This window comes from Pistacia vera, unplaced genomic scaffold (genome assembly GCF_008641045.1).
Source record: "Pistacia vera cultivar Batoury unplaced genomic scaffold, PisVer_v2 Contig845, whole genome shotgun sequence".
Lineage (NCBI taxonomy): Eukaryota > Viridiplantae > Streptophyta > Magnoliopsida > Sapindales > Anacardiaceae > Pistacia > Pistacia vera.
Genome location: NW_022196718.1, coordinates 207538 through 227833, shown reverse-complemented (window position 1 = coordinate 227833; position 20296 = coordinate 207538). Strand labels below are relative to the sequence as shown.

Sequence of the window (20296 nt, the reverse complement as noted above, 5' to 3'; positions counted from 1 at the left end):
CAGATCCACCGTGGATCTGGCCGGAAAAGGCCATATCGGCGCATGACCGGCAATATCCAGCCGGTCATGCGCCCATAAGGTGACTTCGGCTACCTCCGGTGGTGGTGGCCGACTGGGGGTGTTTGAGGGTGGGTTACGGGTATTTTTGTTAACTTTTAATGTTTTATTATAGGGGGTACTTTGTAAAAAAATAAATATATAGGATATTTTATTAATTTATAAATTCTACATCGTAATACCCACCCAATTCAACTTTTTTTTAACTTTTTTCAAAAAACTTTTCGCAAAACCCCTAAATTTTGAACCAAACGGAGCCCCAATTCTTTTTCTATTTCATTTGAAACAAAACCCAGACTTGCTTGCTAATGAATCTCGACCTCCTGCTCTGAAATTGATTGAAACCCAAGATAAAAAATTGAATTGATTGAAACCCAAGATAAAAAATTGAAAATTAAGTGCAGGTAGCGAATGAGGATTGGCTGAAAATGGCAGGAAGGCGTGGCGTTGCCAGCAATGTCGTAGGATGATTGAGCTCACTGAAGGTTGCTATCACATGACTTGCTGGTAAGATATATCTTTTTCTCCATAAATAATTGTGTTGTGTTTCATAAATTAAGTTGATTGGATGGATTTTGAAGTTCATAGGCCATATTGTACCCTTCTCGCCTTTTAAATTTTAGTTCCCATCATACATAATTATGTGGAAGCTACGATCTTCTAGTTCAGAGCAGCATTCATGGGAATTAGGGTGCTATAGGTCCTTGCATTTTGTATCAAATTGCTTTAGGATTTGGAGGTTTTAGAAATTACAAATCCAAGAATTTACAGTCCAGGAAATTTAAAATTCCTTGCTCGCTTTGTTCTTGAAATGCAATTACTTCTCTTTCTTGAAATGCAATTACTTCTCTTTCTAATTTTGTACTGAAATTGTAATATGTTAGATTCAAATATGTGTGAAATGAGAGTAATGAAAATGGAAACTACAACTGTTATGATGGCCATTGTCATGACATAAATTGTCGTGCTGGGGAAACTTTGGGTGGCATTGTTAGTAATTGTAGAGTGATGCTAGTGAGAATGACACTCATAGTGGTGGTAGGCTGGTAGCTCTGATGGCTACATTGATAGTGATGGTGGGGATGGTAACAGTCATGATGGAATTAGTTATGGTGAGGACACTGGTGGTATGTTTGTAGAGCTGCCAGCATTAAAGCTTGTGGCAGTGGTGGTAGTGATGATAATGGTAATAATTGATAGTTTGAATGGTGGTGGCCACCTTTGAGGATCCCGACATGCTCTAAACAGGCCGTCGTTTTCCTGTTTCTCTTCATTTCACTCTTTGCTTCACCTCTACAATTGAATCAAGTTTTTTATTTAGTTGCTTATTTTCCAGGGTTCTTATTTTAGCCAAACTGATTTCGTGGGATTTGCTTTCGTCTTTAATTGATTGTTTACGGAAATATTGAATTCAACTTCTTATTTTCTTTTCTCTAATTTTTCTAGGGGATTCTGAGTTTTTTTCATGGTTCTTGGGTTTTTCTTTGTTTATTAAGTTCTTGTTTAACGAAGTGGTTTTATTTTTATTGTTCAAAACTTAGGTAATTCATTTATATGTGTTATTTTTTTACAGGATTTTGAAGAATTTGTAGCTGCTAGGTAATGTATAATTTTTACTATTGAATTTATATATCTGAATTTGTAAATTTTACATTCTCATTTTTGTTAAAAATTACTGTTAGAACTCTGAAGCAAGTGTAGGAGGATGTTCATGACATACATTGTTCAAGAGAAAGGAGCAGGGCAGCATAAAAAATTATTGAGGAGATTAGCACAATGTGTACAATTTATTAGATATAAGATATGAATTTCTTGGTTTTATTGTTCATACCAGAAAGCATGATCGCTACTTGATGTTAAATTTAGTTGATGTGATTATTTTGGTAAGTGGTTATATTTTTGTTACCTTATAGTTATTAAATCATGGATAAGACTTGGATGAAGGAAAAAAAAAAGGTCGAAAAGATATGTGGAAGGAGTAAAATTATTTTTTAAATTTGTGAAGAACAACTTAGGTGGGGAATGTGAAATTAGATGTCCATGTACAGATTGTCTAATTTTGTACATCCAAAGGCAAAATGTTGTTTGCGATCACCCGCTTATTCGAGGGATAGATACCGACTACACTAGATGGATCTATCATGGCGAGCACTCTAATTTTGATATTGGTTCTCCTTCTCATACTAATGGTTGTGATGATGAGGACTATCATGGAACGCCTAATAATGAGGGAGAGGATGATGGGATCCAAGAGATGTTAAATGACTTTGAGAATTTAAGAGATCATTGTATGGGAAGTGGTCCTCGTGGCAATGTTCATAGTGAGGCAATAGGGCATTCATATACGAGTTTTGAAAAGTTGTTGAGGGAAGCTCAGCAAGAGTTGTATCCAAGTTGTTCAAATTTCACAACATTGTCATTCATAGTAAATTTGCTTCATTTGAAGGTATACAACAAATGGAGCAACAAATCATTTGAGATGTTGCTTGCTTTACTTAAACAAGTGAAACCAATTGGTGAGAAACTTCCAAAAGCTTATTACGAAGCAAAAAACATGTTGCGTGATTTGGGTTTAGGATATATCTCTATACACGCATGAAAGTATGATTGTGCGTTATTTTGGAAAGATTATGAGGATCATGAATATTGTCCTAAGTGTGGTACTTCTAGATGGAAAATAGATAATGGGAAAGGCAAGAAAATTCCTCATAAAATTTTGCGATATTTCCCCTTAAAGTCGAGGCCTCAAAGGTTGTCTATGTTAAGAAAAATAGCTATAGAAATAAGGTGGCATAAAGATGGAAGAGTAGATGATGAAATTTTGAGCTGATTCTCAGGTATGGAAAGATTTAGATAGTGATTTCCCATGGTTTGCACAAGACTCTCGAAACATACATCTTGGCCTAGCAATTGATAGATTCAATCCATTCGAAAATACGAGTAACTCTTATAGCATATGGCCAGTTATTCTCATGCCATATAACCTACCACCTTGGAGATGTATAATAGAAAAGCAAGTCTACGTATTGATGGAAATCTCACAAGTATTAATGTCAATCGCACTTGGTACGAAAATGATTCTTATGTACTAGCTTGTCAAGTGAAACAAATTTTTTATGTTCCAGACACAAAATTGGGAAAGAATTGGCAAGTAATAATTACAAACCGAGGAAATAGATGAGGAAGCATTATCTAGTTCAAATGATGAAATTTATCAAGAAAATGAGTTGGAAGAAAATGTGAATGTGGCTACGAATGGGGATGAAGAAATTGATTTATTGTTGAGAGGGGATATAAATCCAGAAATTTTGGAAGCCAATATAGTAGAAAGTAAGAAAAGAAATTTGAAAGAATATGAGTTCATTTATTATGATAGTGATGATGAAGGTGACACTTTATCATATTATATATTATAATGATGAAGAAGAAATCAATTGTTGTGATGATAATGATACAGATTCTGATACATGAATTTGGTAATGTAACTTAATGATTTTTGACATTTTGATTACATGTCTATATAGTTTATGTTATTTTGCATCTTATAATAGATTAATATGTTTTTATTATGATAGTTACTTTATCGTTGAAGATGGTTTTAGTTTTACAATGCCGCTCTAAGGCTATAGGGAAATTTGCAACTATTCCTTCTCATGCATAAACTAGCGGTACAACTGTTTCACTTAATTCAGTTGAAGATGTTCCTCAGGTTGTCTATTTGCAAGATGAACAATTTCAGCCTACTCCTCCCATTGCTCCTCCTATCACATTATCTCATTCGGAGGAGGTCACTCTTCCTACTACAAGTTTGGGCTCTCATTAAATTGCTTAAAATTTTAGTCTTCTTCTATGTTTTCATTAATAGTATAAGTCTTTTTACTACTAATGATAAATTTCATTTTTATCACAATAGATTCCACTTCAAACAAAGTGAAGCACACAAGGAAAAGGCCTAAGTAAAATGAACAAAGCCTTTGGTAAGAAGTTGAAAGTGCATGTTGATTTGGATAACGGAAGGCCAGTAAATAGAGTTTAGTAGGCTAAGTTGTCAATTCAACTAGGAGTAATTTCTCAGAAGTTTATACGTGTACCAATTAAATGGAAGGATGTGGAGGTTCATGATTTCAAGCTTGCACTAGATAACTTAGATGGAAGTGTATTCATTATTTATTATTTTTTATTGGGAACAATAATTCTATTTTCTTTTACTTGATATGATTTGAGAAATAGATTAGGTTATATGAACATTCTTTATTAGATGTACTATTCATTAATAGAGACATAGATACATATTTGGTTTATTTGATCACTGTATAGAGTCACCTAGTAGGTATTACATACAAAGAGTTTTATATGTTCTTATTATTTCAACAAGCAGCTAGCATGCATACTTGTTTTCTTTCTTTCAACTGTGACAATTGCCTATAGTAATAAAGTGTAGCCTATTATTTGTTTAGCTCCACATGGAATTTGAAGACATAGGTGATGAAGCAATACAAGAGAAGATTGAGCAATTGTTGAAGAATCGATATGGGAATGCATGGTATAAGTTGCACAACTATTTTAAGAAGTTTACAACACTTGAGGAGACACAAAGAAACAAGTCAAAAGAAAACAGTTTGACTCGAGATAATTGGAATTTTCTTTGCAAATATTGGTTTGATCCTAATGTCAAGGTATAAAATCTTATAGTTGTATTAGACCAATAATAAGGAATTTACGAGATTTACTATTTTACCGGTTTTGTCTAATGTAGGCAAAATGTGAAAAAAAATGATGTGAATCAAACAAAGCATACTATGCCACACAACCAAGGGTCTATGGCTTCTCTGGTGGTCCGCAATGAGATTGTACGTACTCTTAATAGCCTTCATTTTTAACATGGATTGTTTTTGTTGGTTTAGTACAAATATATATAAATCAAATTTGATTAGTCATATAAATTCAGTTATTTGGAATTTGAAATTGTATTGTGACCAATTTGGATGTACATGAAATCAGGAGAAGGAACTTAATGGGGAGGAATGTGATCAAATTAGCCTTTTTAAATTCACTCATTTCAAAGAAGGAAAGGGTTGGATACCCTTAGAAGTTGAGGCAAAATATGTAAGTGAAATTAATTAGTATTAAATTGATTGTAGGTAACAACGTTGTATTTGCTTACTATGATTGACATTGTTTAACCTAATTTGATGTTCATATTGAATGTCCTAAAATGCAGAATGAAATGATAGAATTGAAGGAAAAGAGTTCATTAGATGACAAACCATTAACTGCAGATGAAATTTGTGATCAAGTGCTTGGAACTCGATCAGGATATATTAAAGGACTTGGGTATGGTCCAAAGCTTAAGAAAAAAGCAGGACAAAGTCTTCAAATTAAGAGACCTGTATCTTAAAGAATCTGAAGATAGATTTAGAGAATCAGAGGAGAGAAATCTCAAATATCAAGAGAAAGTAGACGAACTAGCCTTACACTTAAAACAACAAGAAAAGATGTTTGAAATGTGGCTTGCCTCTAGAAATCATCCACCTTCTCTTTATGTCTCCCTAATGTTTTATGTTCACTTTATCTTACAAACTTTAGATAAATATATAGTTGAGTAATTGTTATAATGATTGTTGTAGACTTGTTTGACATGCATATACCTAGATGTCAAGCAGCTTCAATAATTTGCTTTTTTGCATCTTTTGACATGCAACTACTATAGGAGTGGTACCTTTTCTGACGTCCAAGTAGTGAAGAAAAAAGTATATATTTTGACATCCAACTAACAAAGAAAGTGTAGTTATTTTACACTAATGGCTGATACATTCTATTCTTTTTGTTTATATGTCAGTTAGAATTGGATGTGTTTATGATACATGTACAGATATATAATATTTTGTTATTACTTGGTTATTTGTTGATTTGTAAGAGTATCAATTTGACATTAATTAATATTTTTTACTTAGTTAAAAAGATGTTTCATATGAATTTTTTGACTTTGAGAATCAATACATTTGTTAATTTTCAATCAAGAACAAATTTTCATCATAATTCATCATAAAAGAAGTGATGAAATATTTTATCCCCAAATCTTGGCACAATCAGGGATGAAAATTTTCGTCCCCAATTCACCACACAGACAAGGACGAAAACATTTGTCCCCAATTATCAACCCAAGTAGGGACGAAATTTTTCATCCACAATTTTTTTTTTTTTTTTGGGGACGAATAGTTATTCTTTTGTGAACAAAAAATTTCATCAAAAATAAATAATCTTTAATGAAGAAACCATATCTCATCCCCAATGACGTGGCTTTGGGGACAATTTGTTTTTTCGTGGGCATTACCCTTTGGTAATGCAGCTTTGAGGACGAATTGATCTGTCGTCCTGCATTACTTTTTAGGACGAATTTTTTTTTTTTTCTGTGACAAAAATTTTCGTCAACTTTTTTAAATTTCTTGTATTGATGGATGAAGAAGTTCATGAGAGGGCTTGGTTTTAAATAACAACCATATGTTTTGTTTTGTGACAACCAAAGTGTTATTCATCTTGTTAAGAATTCTACATTCCATTCGAGATCTAAACATATTGATGTAAGGTGTCATTAAATAAGGGATACTCTTCACGATGGTCTATTTGAATTTGAGAAGATCCATACAGATGACAATGACCCGAATATGTTGACAAAGACTTTAACAAGGGAGAAGCTTGAAGTCTGTCGAGCTATTGTCGGTATGGTCCATTTCCCCACATAGTCGGGAAAGGGCGAGACTTGTTGGGCTTGGGATTCTCTCATGTGGAGGATGACCCAAAATCCTAAAAATAAAAGAGAGAAAGAAAAAATGAACAAAAAAGAAGCAGTTTGAGTTTGGTATTTTTTGGGCGGGTGAACAGTGTGAAAAAACCAGGGTATTGTTCACAGAATTAAAAATCTACAGAAGTGAGAGAGAGGCAACCACACTAGGTTTTTTTGGCGATGATCCAACGGTGAATCTTCCTCCGTTTTTGATAAAATTTCAGAGCGTTGTTGTTGACGGCAAGATCTTCACATCCAACGGTTAGTTTCGTGATAGCCATCATTTTTGTGGAGTTTTGCCTCTAGAAAGACAGTCAAATCAAAGAGTTTGAGTTATAGAATTTCAGTTTGTCTGCCCTTCTTCAGCCTGACGATCGGAAGGTCATCTCTAGTCTGATCAACCTGATTTGTGGTCATAATGTAAAAGATGTTTGGCTATTCAATCTAGATGGTTGGTTTTCGATTTTAACGGCTGAGTTTGGAGTGATACAACCTGCATTTGGGTGTTTTGCTGGTGATTTTACTTTATCTTTTCGTAACTCTTTTGTGTATTTCACTTTGTTAGAGTTGTGATAAAGCTCTAAATTTGTGTAGAATATTATTGGTGGATTGTGGCTGTTGTAAACACTTTTTATCATAGTGGATTTAAGTGGATCATTTGATCTTGTGGTTTTTTAATCTATTCACATTGAATAGGTTTTTCCATATAAAATTGTTTATGTCTCTTGTGAATTTGATTGTTGTTTTCAAACATATTTACTCAAGGTTTTGCTCCTCACAGATTCATTCAAGTATAAAATATTTTGTTAGTACATTATTTCCTTTCACAAGTTACATTGAATTGTACTAGCTGCAATGTAAAACATATTTTATTTGGTTTATAATATATCTTATAGTAATGCTACAGTTACCGAAGTAGTGCACCGAATTCATGCACAGAATGACGTGGCAAAATTCTGACTATTGATTAATTTCAACTGAATATTAATAGACGGTCAGGATTTTGCTATATCATTTGGTGCATAAAATCGGTGCACAACCTTCGATGGCTTTATCATTTCCGTATATCTTATCTACTTAAATTAAAAATTGAGGAAGTGTAGAAGTCAATTCTTTGAAATTTTGGAATGAAGCATAAAGCTAAAAATTTGGTTAAAAAACCGCTTCAACCACAAACCAGTTTGGATTCGGTTTGACTTATAGCTTGAACCGAATTTTTAGTTCGTTTTAGTCAAACCCCTAACCAGTTCGGGTACCCATTTTGAACTCCCCTACTAATTACGTCATTAATTAAAATTTGATATTGAATTTTGATGTATTATTAATACATTATTAAATGATAAGTGTCAATCAATATGTCAATTTTCAAATATTAATTGCATATTGTTACGAAACTTCTCTTTATTTTGAAGTACAGCTGGGTTGGCTGCTTGGCAAAGTCCGCAACCATCGTTACAGACTTGGAGATTTCGTCTGCTTCTGGCGGAGAATCACGTACCAACACTCGACAATATTCGACTTATCCGATTTTTAAATTTCTATAAATTCATGTGAGATGTATGAAAGTCTGTGTATATATATAAAATACGTAGCTGCTGCTCCTTGGAAAACTGTGGCTTATCAATTTGTATGTTGCATAAAGTAGGTAGCTGATTTTGCTTGGAGAACTGTAGCTTAATGGTAACTCGTGATTTCTTAATTAATAACACAATATTTGACCTATTCATGGGACGCAACATAATAATCATCGAGGTTTAAACATAGTAAGTAGATAATGACAGCAAAACTATTATACCCAAGGATGTAGCCAGGATTATGAGTCGGTGAGTTTAAAACATCAAAATTGATAAATTTACAATAAAATATATACTGAAATAATAAGCATAAAAAATGTATTTTTAAAAGTTATATATACCAAATTATCAATTTTACAATTGTCCTCGAAGATTTTTCATATTCTGAAAACGTTGCATAATTGCTTCATTGAAAATTCCATCAAATATCTCTCTCTCAATATATGTAATAAGATAATCATTTAACAATTGATCTCTCGTTCGATTCTGTAGTCGATTTTTCATAATCTTCATCGCAGAAAATACTTTTTCAACACTTGTAGTTGCAACAGGTAATATCAATGTTAATTTCATGTCTAAAAAGATAACAACAAAAATAAAACACCCTCCTTTTCTACACTATACTTCAATCAATTTGCATATTCTCTAAACCAAATGGGATTAAAACGACGCATTAAATTCTCAATTGTTCGCTTTTTAAAATTATGATTGTGTGGTTGGCAAGGTCCTTTTTATAAATATGTCTTTCTCACTTTGTCTCTATTATTAGGATGATATTTTAAAATTTTAATCCTCAATCCAAGATCTGCAGGAAGACTACCCAAGTTAAGCTTATCATATGTTTGTCTTGAATTAGATTCCATAGGCTTATTGTGAACATTATCGTGACGCCTTATATTTTGTTCAATTTATGGTTCCTCACTAGAAAACTTTCTTTTGATAAAAAACTTGTCTACAACTAAAAAAAATAAAATAATTTTTATTATTAGAAATATAATTTATTTGCAATTACAATTAAAAAACAACACAAATTTATCAAAATTCAACTCATAACTTAGGTTTTTCAAATAATTTCTACTAATCCAATAAAATTCAACTCATAAACTCATCAAATTTAACTCTAAATATCAAGCAACTAAAAAATATATCGAAATTAAACCAAATTCCCAAATCTCTACAACTTAGGGTTTCATCAATTTTTTAAACCATATTCAAAATTAACTCAATAACTAACCACAATTTATCAAACCCAACTTAAAATAGCCATTAATTAACCTATATCTTAACATAAACAAGATTAAATCAAAACACACATCAAAATCTAGGAATTTTTTCAAACTTATTTATTAAACTCAACAAAAACTTATAACTCATGATCTTTCATCAATTAAGAAAGCTAAAAAAAAAAATAATTAATTTTAAGTAAAAAAATAAAAATAAAATTAGTATCATCTTACCTTGTAATTCAAAAGAGTACCCTTTCTTGAGTATCCAACCAAAAGAAAAATATAATATGAGAGCAAAAGAGATGAAATAAAGAAAAGAGAAAAGTTTAAAAAATATTAATTAATAATTTATTTTGTTGGGTCAACACCCTAAACTTTAAACCCTAAACCCTAAACGTGAGATTAAAATTATAAAATTTATAAATTATTAATACTTTTTAAAAATTTTTAAAATATTCGGTAGGTTCAATTTAACCCACAAACTACTATGTGACTACGTGCCTATTATACCCAAAATTGAAACGACAAACTTAAAATTAAAGTAGATGCCATTTTATATTATAACAGAATCAAACGCCAACACGATAAACTAGAGTCCAATTTCTGCAAGAAGGAATACTTATCACTTACAGCAATAGATTAGTTTTGGCATAAACGCAATATCATTTATATTTAATTCATCATCTTCTACTGTTCTACATATAAGTACAATGATAAAGCTAGCTTCTATTCAGACCCAGTTCCAATGGCATTCTCTGCAAGTCATAGCAATTCACCGATCCTCCTGAAGAATCCCATTAACGATTTCAAAAATCTCGTTAAAATCCCATCTGGGCACTTGAAATTTTTTCCTAGGAATACCCAAGCCCCAGTCCATGCTACAAAATCAGCTTTGGTGCAGCCATTCACATCTGAAGAATCAAACTCCAAGTCGATAGACATGCCTTTACCCATATTCCAGTTTGAAGAATACATGACCATGAAGGCAAAACAAGTTAACAGAGCACTCGATGAGGCAGTGCCCTTGCAACTTCCGGTAAAAGTACATGAAGCTATGAGATACTCTCTTCTCGCCGGCGGCAAGCGTGTCCGCCCAGTTTTATGCATTGCCTCATGTGAATTAGTGGGAGGAGATGAATCCTCAGCTATGCCAATCGCTTGTGCGCTAGAGATGATTCATACGATGTCGTTAATTCACGATGATCTCCCGTGCATGGACAATGATGATCTTCGACGAGGAAAGCCGACAAATCACATAGTTTTTGGTGAAGATACCGCAATTCTTGCTGGTGATGCTCTCCTCACCCTTGCCTTTGAACATGTAGCGGCCAAGACGTTCAATGTTTCACCTGACCGCGTGGTTCAAGCCATTGCCGAACTAGGTTCAGCCGTTGGCTCAAAAGGGCTTGTGGCAGGGCAAATTGTGGACATTGACAGTGAAGGGAAAAATGTGAGTTTGGCCGAATTGGAATACATTCATGTGCACAAAACTGCAAAGCTTTTGGAGGCATCGGTGGTTTGCGGAGCAATAATGGGAGGAGGAAACATGATTGATATAGAAAGAGTTAGAAACTATGCAAGGTGTATAGGGTTGCTATTTCAAGTTGTGGATGATATATTGGATGTTACGAAGTCGTCTGCTGAATTGGGGAAGACGGCTGGGAAGGATTTGGTGAGCGATAAGGCTACATATCCGAAGTTGATGGGCATCGACAATGCTAAGAAACTTGCCACTGAACTGGTGGCTCAAGCCATTGAAGAGCTTGCCTATTTTGAAGATGCCAGGGCTGCCCCATTGTACCATTTAGCTAACTATATTGCTAGTCGACAAAATTAATAAGTAAAAGTTGTATTTCATGTTGTTCTCTTCTTATTTGATTTGTATGATGACAAATTAAAATTTGTATACATGTCATCGTTTGTCTGATTAGAGTTTGAACTCTGGCTCCTGAACCTGAAGTAACACAAACAATAAAATTGGTCTGGCGTTTGAAAGCATATACATTATTTATATATTGTCTGACTACCTTAAAGTTTACTTTAAACTTTAAGTTTCAAATTGATACTTGAAACTGCGGTTTAAATGAAAAATATCCATGAGATTTATTTTTAAAGTTCAAGTTTATCTATAAATTGAATTTACAAATTTCAAGTTACAAGTTACAACAATATTGTAACTCAAGGGAAAAAAAAAAACATTAAATTTTTTAAATGACCTTAAGAATAATATATATAGCGCTCAAATAATACAAGAACTAAGATCAAGATGCATGTGATGATCCAATATCATAAGAATAACCTTTATTAAAAAATATATTATATATATATAACTATTAAATGCATAGAGCACTAAATTTAGTATGTAAATAAAATGTTAAAGTAGAATAACAACAAATAGTAATAATAAAAGAAGATCATTGGAAAGGCAAGTAGTGCTTCTTATTCGATTTTCGCATGAAGAAGTCAGATTGCTGTGTTTGACAGTAGGATAATAAATAAAATAAGTACATCACTACTCTACGTATATTAAGCTTTTTTTAACGAGTATTTGTCATTAGATACAGATCTGTGGATCTAAAAACAAAAATTATTGTTTGATTGTATCACATGCAAAGCACATTACGATTGCAATGGCATCTGCTCTCCGCTAGAACGCTATAATTATAATTTTAACTATATTTTTTTGTAATTATATCTAAGTTTGATTTAATTTAATCTTTTCTGCATCATATTATTCTTATAATTAACCAATGCAAGAATTCATTATTTACATAATTTTAATCAATTAATTATATTTTAGTAACTATATAGACAATTGGTGTGCTTGGATTCGATATGACTCTTAATATCTTTTGTATTGACACTAAATCCAGAGCTTACCACTTCAACAAAATCGTATTTGGGGTTGTTAGAGTTGGTCAACTCACTTTGGTGTTAAGTTACCAATTTTTAAAGTGTATCGGAAGATTTTATCAAGTTTATTAATGACTACCAAGTTAAACATGAATCAACAACTGCAAGCGGTAAAGATAAAACACACAATCATATACATGGTTCGGCTAAAACCACTCTTAGCCTACATCCATGGGACCTCGTTCAGATCGAAGCTTATCTACTATAACAACAAACATTACAAGATATCATTCAGAGTTGATTTTAGCTACAACAAAGAGAACTCCATGTTCTACGTTACACTAAACACTACCCTCTGAATCTCTAATGTTTTGTCGCTTCTAGGATCACTCCACACTAGGAACACTCCCAGAAAACACTTGAGCTCCACCCAAGCTTCACTCGCCAAAGAACACCTCCAACTTCCATGGCTTGAACTCCTTTCAAGTTCTTAGCGTAAGAACCAAGTTCTAACAACAACAAACAATAAACAAAGATGAACAAAATGATTTAAGCATTAAACCATACATGGAACCTGTCAAGGAATAAACTCTCTGAAAATTTCAGAGCACAAACAAAAATAAAGTCCAAGTTCGAAGATGCAAGGAGGAAGAAGATGTGTTTAAATAATCCTTGCTTGACCAATCTCTTTAAGACAAGTGGCGAACAATCTCTTTCATCTTTTGTTGGGACCACAAACAAAAGCTCACAAACTTTGCAAGACCACAAGAGGAGAGGTGGACACCTATAAAGAGAAAACTCACACAAAAACCATGAAAGAGATAAAACTTGATGGGCAAGATAATATAAGAAAGACGTCACATGTGCAAAAAGAATCAGAGTACAAACAAATACAATGTCAAAGGTTGGCTTTACAAATGAGCAAGAATCATAAAGGCCAATTTTGTGCTCCCCAATTCTTGCCAATTCAGCAAACAAGACTGACATATGATGGTCCAAAAATAGAAAAGATTCCATTTATCTTTTGGGACCACAACCAAAACAAGAAAAAACTTATTTCCCTGGACCACAAAAGGATATTGGGACACCTGTAGGTGGTCCAAATGACAGCACAACAGATGGATAAAAAATATCTCAGTTGACAAAGATAAAAATGTAACTTGTGCAAAGTGAGTCAGACATGTGATGTTAGCACAAAAGAAGAGTGTGCGCACATACGACGTAAAATGCGAAATGAAATGCAACATGTATATGTCTGACTTCAGTGTGCACACACATAACATCTGTGTGCACATACAACATAAGTTTGACAAAAATATTCAACAATCTCCCCATTTGTCAAACTTATGAACAAAGAAACAAATTGATCATAAGATCAATATAAACTTGTCTCATAAAAACAGCCAATCAAATAAACCGAGACAAGAAATAAACACAAAGACAACAAAAAATATTAGCCAACACAATATGAATCAAGGCAAATATGAAACAAAAAACATCAAAGAAATTCAACAAGTAATTAGGCTAAAACAAACTCCCCCTCAGCAAAAGTTCATCAAAGTCAATCAGTTCATATGAGCCAAAACATAAACATATAAAGAGAGTTCAAAAATTGCAGCAAAAATAAACAACTTAAAAATAACATATCCAACTTCCAACTTCACTCACCCTTAATTCAACAAAGTCAATCAATTCATATGAGCTAAAACATAAACATATAAAGAGAGTTCAAAAATTGCAGCAAAAATAAACAACTTAAAAATAACAATCCAACTTCCAACTTCACTCCCCCTTAATTCAACATCCCCCCCCCCCCCCCCCCCTCTCTCTTTGTTCATAAGGTTTGAACCAAACCTCAACGGCGACTTGATCTACGAGTGGGAAGAATTCCTCAGCTTGTTTTCCTGACAGAGATAACTTCTGAAGATCCATGAAGCAAATTGAATGATAAAACTGAAGAAACAAACAAGATTAGAGCAAAGAGTTGAAAAAAAAATCAGGGGCAGCGCAAAAGGGTTTTATCGTAGACAAGAGGTGTGATAGCACAATAAAATCAAAACCTTAAAAACAAGATTCACTTAAATAAAGACTCAACTCAAATAGATGTGCTCACCGCGTGATAGTGTGGGCACACAACAAACAGACTTAGCAAAATGTGAGAGCATTCAACAAATGTGAGCACGCAAGGAGCAGACATAAAGAAAACAAGTCTTTTAAAACAAGTTGTAAGCACAACATCCCAAAGAGACATCAAAATTTCAAAAGACTGACTTTATTGAACAAATTTAAAAAAAAAAAAATGATGAAATGCTTCGCATAAATTTTTGAAGGCCAAGATAGTCAATCTGTGCAAATCATCCTAATCAATCAAAATTTTCAATCTTAAAAGGCACAAAAAATCATACGGAAGTTGTCAACATAATGCAATCAAAACAACACTTCCTCAATCACACACAAGTGAGATAAGTTTCCAAGAGCTTGTCTTAGGGTGTGATAGTGTCCTCAAAGGGGTTAAATGATACATTGGCCAATTAAAAATTTTTGCAAGAGAAATTCCCCCTTCCCTCATGCCCAACTATATTTTGTATTTTTCTTTTTTAGCATAGAAAATAAAATTTTTTCTTTCTATTTTGATTAAAGAGAAAGTAACTCTCAAACATACCCAAAATGTAGCTTTCACACTTGCAAGAAGATAGTCCTCTTAATGGTAGATTTTCCAAAATATAGGGGTCTCTACAAATCAGAAAATTATTCAAAACAACTTTCACACTTCATGCAAGGTAGCTATTTTATAATGGTGACAAGAATAGACAATCAACTCATGATGCAATAAGGTCATGTTATAGAGAGAGTCTCAGTTGATACAACATACCATAGTTAGCACACAGTTAAGAGAAAATAAATGACAATTAGATTGCTATCACAGATCAAGGAGTCATGACAAACAAAAATAAAAGTAGCATGTTCATGCTTTATTCATCAACTGAAATGAAAAACTATTCAAGTTGAAGTTGTTCAATGGACTTCCTCAAGAAAACAAAAGTATCATAGGCAAGTGCCTTTGTAAATAAATCAGCCAATTGGGATTTTGTGTTCACATGAGCAAGTGCAATAATGTTCTCCTCAACTAAATCTCTAATGAAATGATGTCTTATGTCAATGTGCTTAGTCCTAGAACGCTGGACTGGATTCTTAAAGATGTTAATGACACTCGTGTTATCAAAAAAATAGTCACACAATCTTGATCAATACCATAATCATTCAACATTTGCTTTAACCATAAAATTTGAGTGCAACAACTTCTTACGACAATGTACTCAGCCTCGACAGTGGACAAGGACATTGCATTTTGCTTCTTGCTATACCATGTGACAAGATTGTTTCCAAGATAGAAACATCTAACTGAAGTACTCTTCCTATCATCCAAACTTCCTACCCAATCCGCATCACTATATCCAACCAAACAATTGTTAGAATCAAATGAGTACCAAAGGCCAAAATCACACATACTTGAAACACATTTCATGATTCTTTTCATTGCATTCAAGTGCAACTCAGATGGATTAGTGTGAAGTCTAACACAAACACCAACACCAAAGCAAATATCAGGCCGGCTTGCAGTTAAATAAAGAAGAGTTCTAATCATGTTTCGGTACATCTTATTGTCTACCTTTTTACCATGTTCATCTTTGGACAGTTTAAAGGTAGCACTCATAGGGGTTCTAGCATTTTTTGCATTTTCAAGACAATCTTTTCAACATGTTTCTAGCATACTTTGATTGGGAAACAAACATGCCATTATTCATTTGTTTAATTTGAAGTCCAAGAAACATATTCAATTCCCTTACCATACTCATCTCAAACTCATTTTTCATTAGGCTAATGAATTCAAGTGCATGTGAATTAGATGTAAAACCAAACACAATATCGTCAACGTAAATCTATGCACACATGATTTCATTGTTAGCATGCTTGAAAAAGAGGGTTTTATCAGTATTACCTCGTTCATAATTATGCTTAAGAAGGAAAGTTGTCAACCTTTCATACCAGGCTTATGGGGCTTGTTTCAAACCATAAAGAGATTGCTTCAATCTGAATATATGATTAGGTTTGTGGGGGTCTTGAAAGCCAATCAGTTGTTCAACATACACTTTTTCAGTGAGCATTCCATTCAAGAAGGCGCTTTTGACATCCATTTAGAACAATTTGATCTTGAGACAACAAGCAACATAAAGCAGCAAACGGATTAATTCAAGTCGAGCAACAGGTGCAAAGGTTTCATCAAAGTCGATTCCCTCAACTTGAGTATATCCTTGAGCTACAAGCCTAACTTTGTTCTTAACAACATTACCAAACTCATTAGTTTTATTTTTGAAAACCCAGTTGGTACCTATTATGTTGATTCCCTTTGGTCTTGGTACAAGCATCCACACATCATTCCTTTCAAATTGTTCTAGTTCTTCTTGCATTGCTTCAATCTAATTTTCATCTTCCAAAGCTTGTTTGCCATTCTTCAGTTCTGCAAGAGACACATAACAAAGATGGTTAATTTCATTTTGTCTTCTCCCTCTTGTAACCATTACTTCATTTGGATCTCCAATCACAATAGAAAGTGGATGAGCTTTTTGAACCCATGTTGGTGGATCTTTTCTTCTTTGATTTCTCATTTGAAGGTTTTCATCTAAAAGATCAACAACCAACTCTATCCCCTCATTTTACAATGATGAATCAGCAGATGATTCATTTCATGGAGCAGATCCCATTGCTGTAGCACCAGAAGTAGTTGACAACACATTTGCCGAAGGTTTAGGTTCAGGAGATTCAGCAGTGTTCACACCATCTTGTGTGGGCACATGAGGAACATATATGTCTTGAATTTCACATTCTTGTGAATATTCTAAAAAATCTTCTGCATTACTAAACACAACATTAATGGATTCTAAAACTTTTCCAGAATGTATGTTATAAATCCTGAATGCATGGCTATTGGAAGAATATCCAATAAAAATTCCTTCATCAATCTTAGAATCAAACTTACCTAGATTCTCTATATCATTCAAAATGTAACATTTGCATCCAAACACATGAAAGTAAGAGAGATCAGGTTTTTTACCTTTCCATAGCTCATAGGGAGTTTGAACAGTACTTTTTTTGAGATAAACTCTATTGGAAATATGACATGCTATGTTAATGGCTTCTACCCAAAGTCTTGTAGGAAGTTTTTTGGCATTAAGCATTACCCTAACCATCTCTGAAGCACTTTGTTTTTCCTTTCCACAACACCATTCTGTTGAGATGTTTTTGGTGCTGAAAATTCATGAAATATGCCCTGTAATTCACAAAAGTTAGCAAAATCAGCATTCTCAAATTCCTTGCCATAAGCACTCCTAATTCTCACAATCTTTATAGCCTTTGAACTCTTCTCAACAAGCAACCTTTTAGCCAATTTCTGAAAAGCATTGAATGAATCAAAATTTTCACGCAAAAAATCAACCGAAGCATATCTTGAAAAATCATCAACACAAACAAATACATATCTCTTACCTCCCAAGCTTTGGTTTGCATATGACCCATTAGATCCATATGGGCCAATTCCAAAACACATGAGGTATTGAGATTAGACAAAGTTTTATGAGATATCCTGGTTTGCTTACCATGTTGACATGGACCACACACATTATCTTTTGGAAGTTCAAGTTTTGGTAGTCCTTTAACAACTTCCTTCTTTGAAAGTCTTACCAAGTCCTTGAAGTTCATGTGACCAAGTTTCTCATGCCACAAGTTTGTGGAATCTATTTTAGAACTGAAACAGGACACACGGTTAGAAAGCAAATAACAATTGTCATTTGACCTTTTCTCCTCAATAGAGAAACACCTTTACCATTCAAGATTTGACACTTGTTCTTTGAGAATTGAACCACAAAATGTTTGTCACAAATCTGACTAATACTAATCAAATTAGCTTTCAAACCATCAACAAGTAAGACATCTTTCAAAACAAGAAAATTAGGAAGCACAATTGATCATTTGCCAAGAATTTTACCTTTCTTTCCATCTTCATAAGTGACATGTCCACTATCAACCGATCCAAGTTGTCAAGAGAGATTTATTATCTATCATATGCCTTGAACAACCATTGTCTAGATACCAAAGATCATTTTGAAATGCAAGCAAAGAAGTATGAGACACAAAACAGTTCACATCAGCCTTAGGTTTCCAAATGCTTTTGGAAGAAAAACCATTGTTAACATTATGATTTACATTAGCAACAAAACTATGGTTTTTAAGAACTTTCTTTAAATAAGCAATTAACCTGAAGCATTTGGGTCTGATGTGACCTTTTTTGTTACAAAAATAACAAATAGGAATGAATTTTGATACCTTCATAACTTGTCTCACAACAGTTCCTTTAGCAGGAGTTTCAGTGGCTTTCACAAACATGCTCACACTAACTTTCAATGTGCTAGCACCAGGACTGAATCCCAAACCATACCAATCCCGAAAGACTTTCCTTGTCCAAGCACTTCATCAAGTTTGATTGTACTTGCATTAAATTTCTTAACAATGGCCTTAGCCTCAGTTAGTTCAGTAGTTAGAACAACAATCTTTTCGGATAAGGTTTTCTTTTGCTTCAACAAGGTTGCATTTTCAATTCCAAGAGATTGCAACTTTTTAACAACCTTCAACCATTGATCAAACATTTTGTCACATGCTTTTTGTTGTTTAGCATAAACATCATGGGAGTAGTAAGAGAACTCATTCTTCTCATCTTCTTGGTTTATAGTAAAGGCTAGAACATTTTTATAATCAACAGACTCATCTCCCTCACTTTCACTCTCATCTTGGTCACTCTCACAGTAGTGACTTCCATTGCCTTACCCTTCTTCTTTTTCAACGTGTTAGCACACTTAAATTGTATATGCCCAAAGCCCTCACATTCAAAACACTTGATACCCTCATTTCTCATTTCTTTATCTTTCAAAAATCTTTTTGAAAAGGTATCAGGGGTTTGTTGGTCATAAATTTTTTTCACAAAAGGGTTTCTACCATTTCCACTATGAAAAGGCTTTTTCATGTTTTTCTTTAAAAACTTTGCAAAATTCTTTGTAAGTAAAGCACAACTTTCATCATCCAATGAACTTAAATCACAGTCATCAAAAGGATCAGAATCAACCTCATGTTTGAAAGCCAAACCTTTGCTCGGTTTCTGTTTTTCCCAACGTTGCAGATTCAACTCATAGGTTTGGAGAGAGCCAATGAGTTCATCAATGTCCATAGCATCCACATCTTAGCATTCTTCAATGGCCGGTGACCTTTGACATAAACCTCCGGGGTAAAGAGCAAAACACTTTCCTAACAAGTTCAGCATTATAATAGGTTCTTCCTAAAGCAAAACATTCATTAGAGATATCACAAACTCTACCATAAAAATCAGTTATTGTCTCATCCTCTTCCATGTTCAAATTTTCAAAATCAATGGTAAGTCTTCTAAGCCTATTTCTTTTAATGGTACTAGTTCCTCATTCTTGACTTGAAGTCTATCCCAAGCATCTTTAGCTAGCTCACAATTAGCTATGACTTTCATTGGGTTCACATTAACAGCATTAAAAAGAGCATGAATGGCTTTAGAGTTATAATTTTCCAAAGTTATTTCATCAGCAATCCAACTAGCAACAGGTTTTGGTCTAGACACTTCATTTTCAACAATAACCGGGGTTGGCTAACCATTCACAACTGTGGTCCAGACTCTTTCATCTATAGACTTAAGAAAAGCCTAGGTCTCCATGTGTAATAGTTAGGTC

General features: G+C 33.6%; 2 protein-coding genes across 5 annotated transcripts; both read left to right on the top strand.

The window, feature by feature from the left end:
- The first annotated feature begins 354 nt into the window (after positions 1-354).
- Positions 355-5822, top strand: LOC116118460. Of its 4 annotated transcripts, none has more exons than XM_031404449.1 (7): positions 355-564; positions 1631-1656; positions 3767-4034; positions 4515-4733; positions 4814-4907; positions 5059-5163; positions 5279-5822. In XM_031404449.1, the coding sequence occupies exons 4-7, from the start codon at positions 4726-4728 to the stop codon at positions 5453-5455; spliced, it is 384 nt and encodes a 127-aa protein (XP_031260309.1). In that variant the 5' UTR covers positions 355-564; positions 1631-1656; positions 3767-4034; positions 4515-4725; the 3' UTR covers positions 5456-5822. The 4 variants fall into 4 exon arrangements, with proteins under 4 accessions (XP_031260309.1, XP_031260310.1, XP_031260311.1 ...); XM_031404450.1 differs by having other exon boundaries at positions 4499-4733; XM_031404451.1 differs by lacking the exon at positions 3767-4034.
- A 4564-nt stretch (positions 5823-10386) lies between these two features.
- On the top strand, positions 10387-11622 carry LOC116118450 (geranylgeranyl pyrophosphate synthase, chloroplastic-like). The gene has a single exon (XM_031404442.1). The coding sequence runs from the start codon at positions 10387-10389 to the stop codon at positions 11476-11478; it is 1092 nt and encodes a 363-aa protein (XP_031260302.1). The 3' UTR covers positions 11479-11622.
- The last annotated feature ends 8674 nt before the right edge of the window (positions 11623-20296 follow it).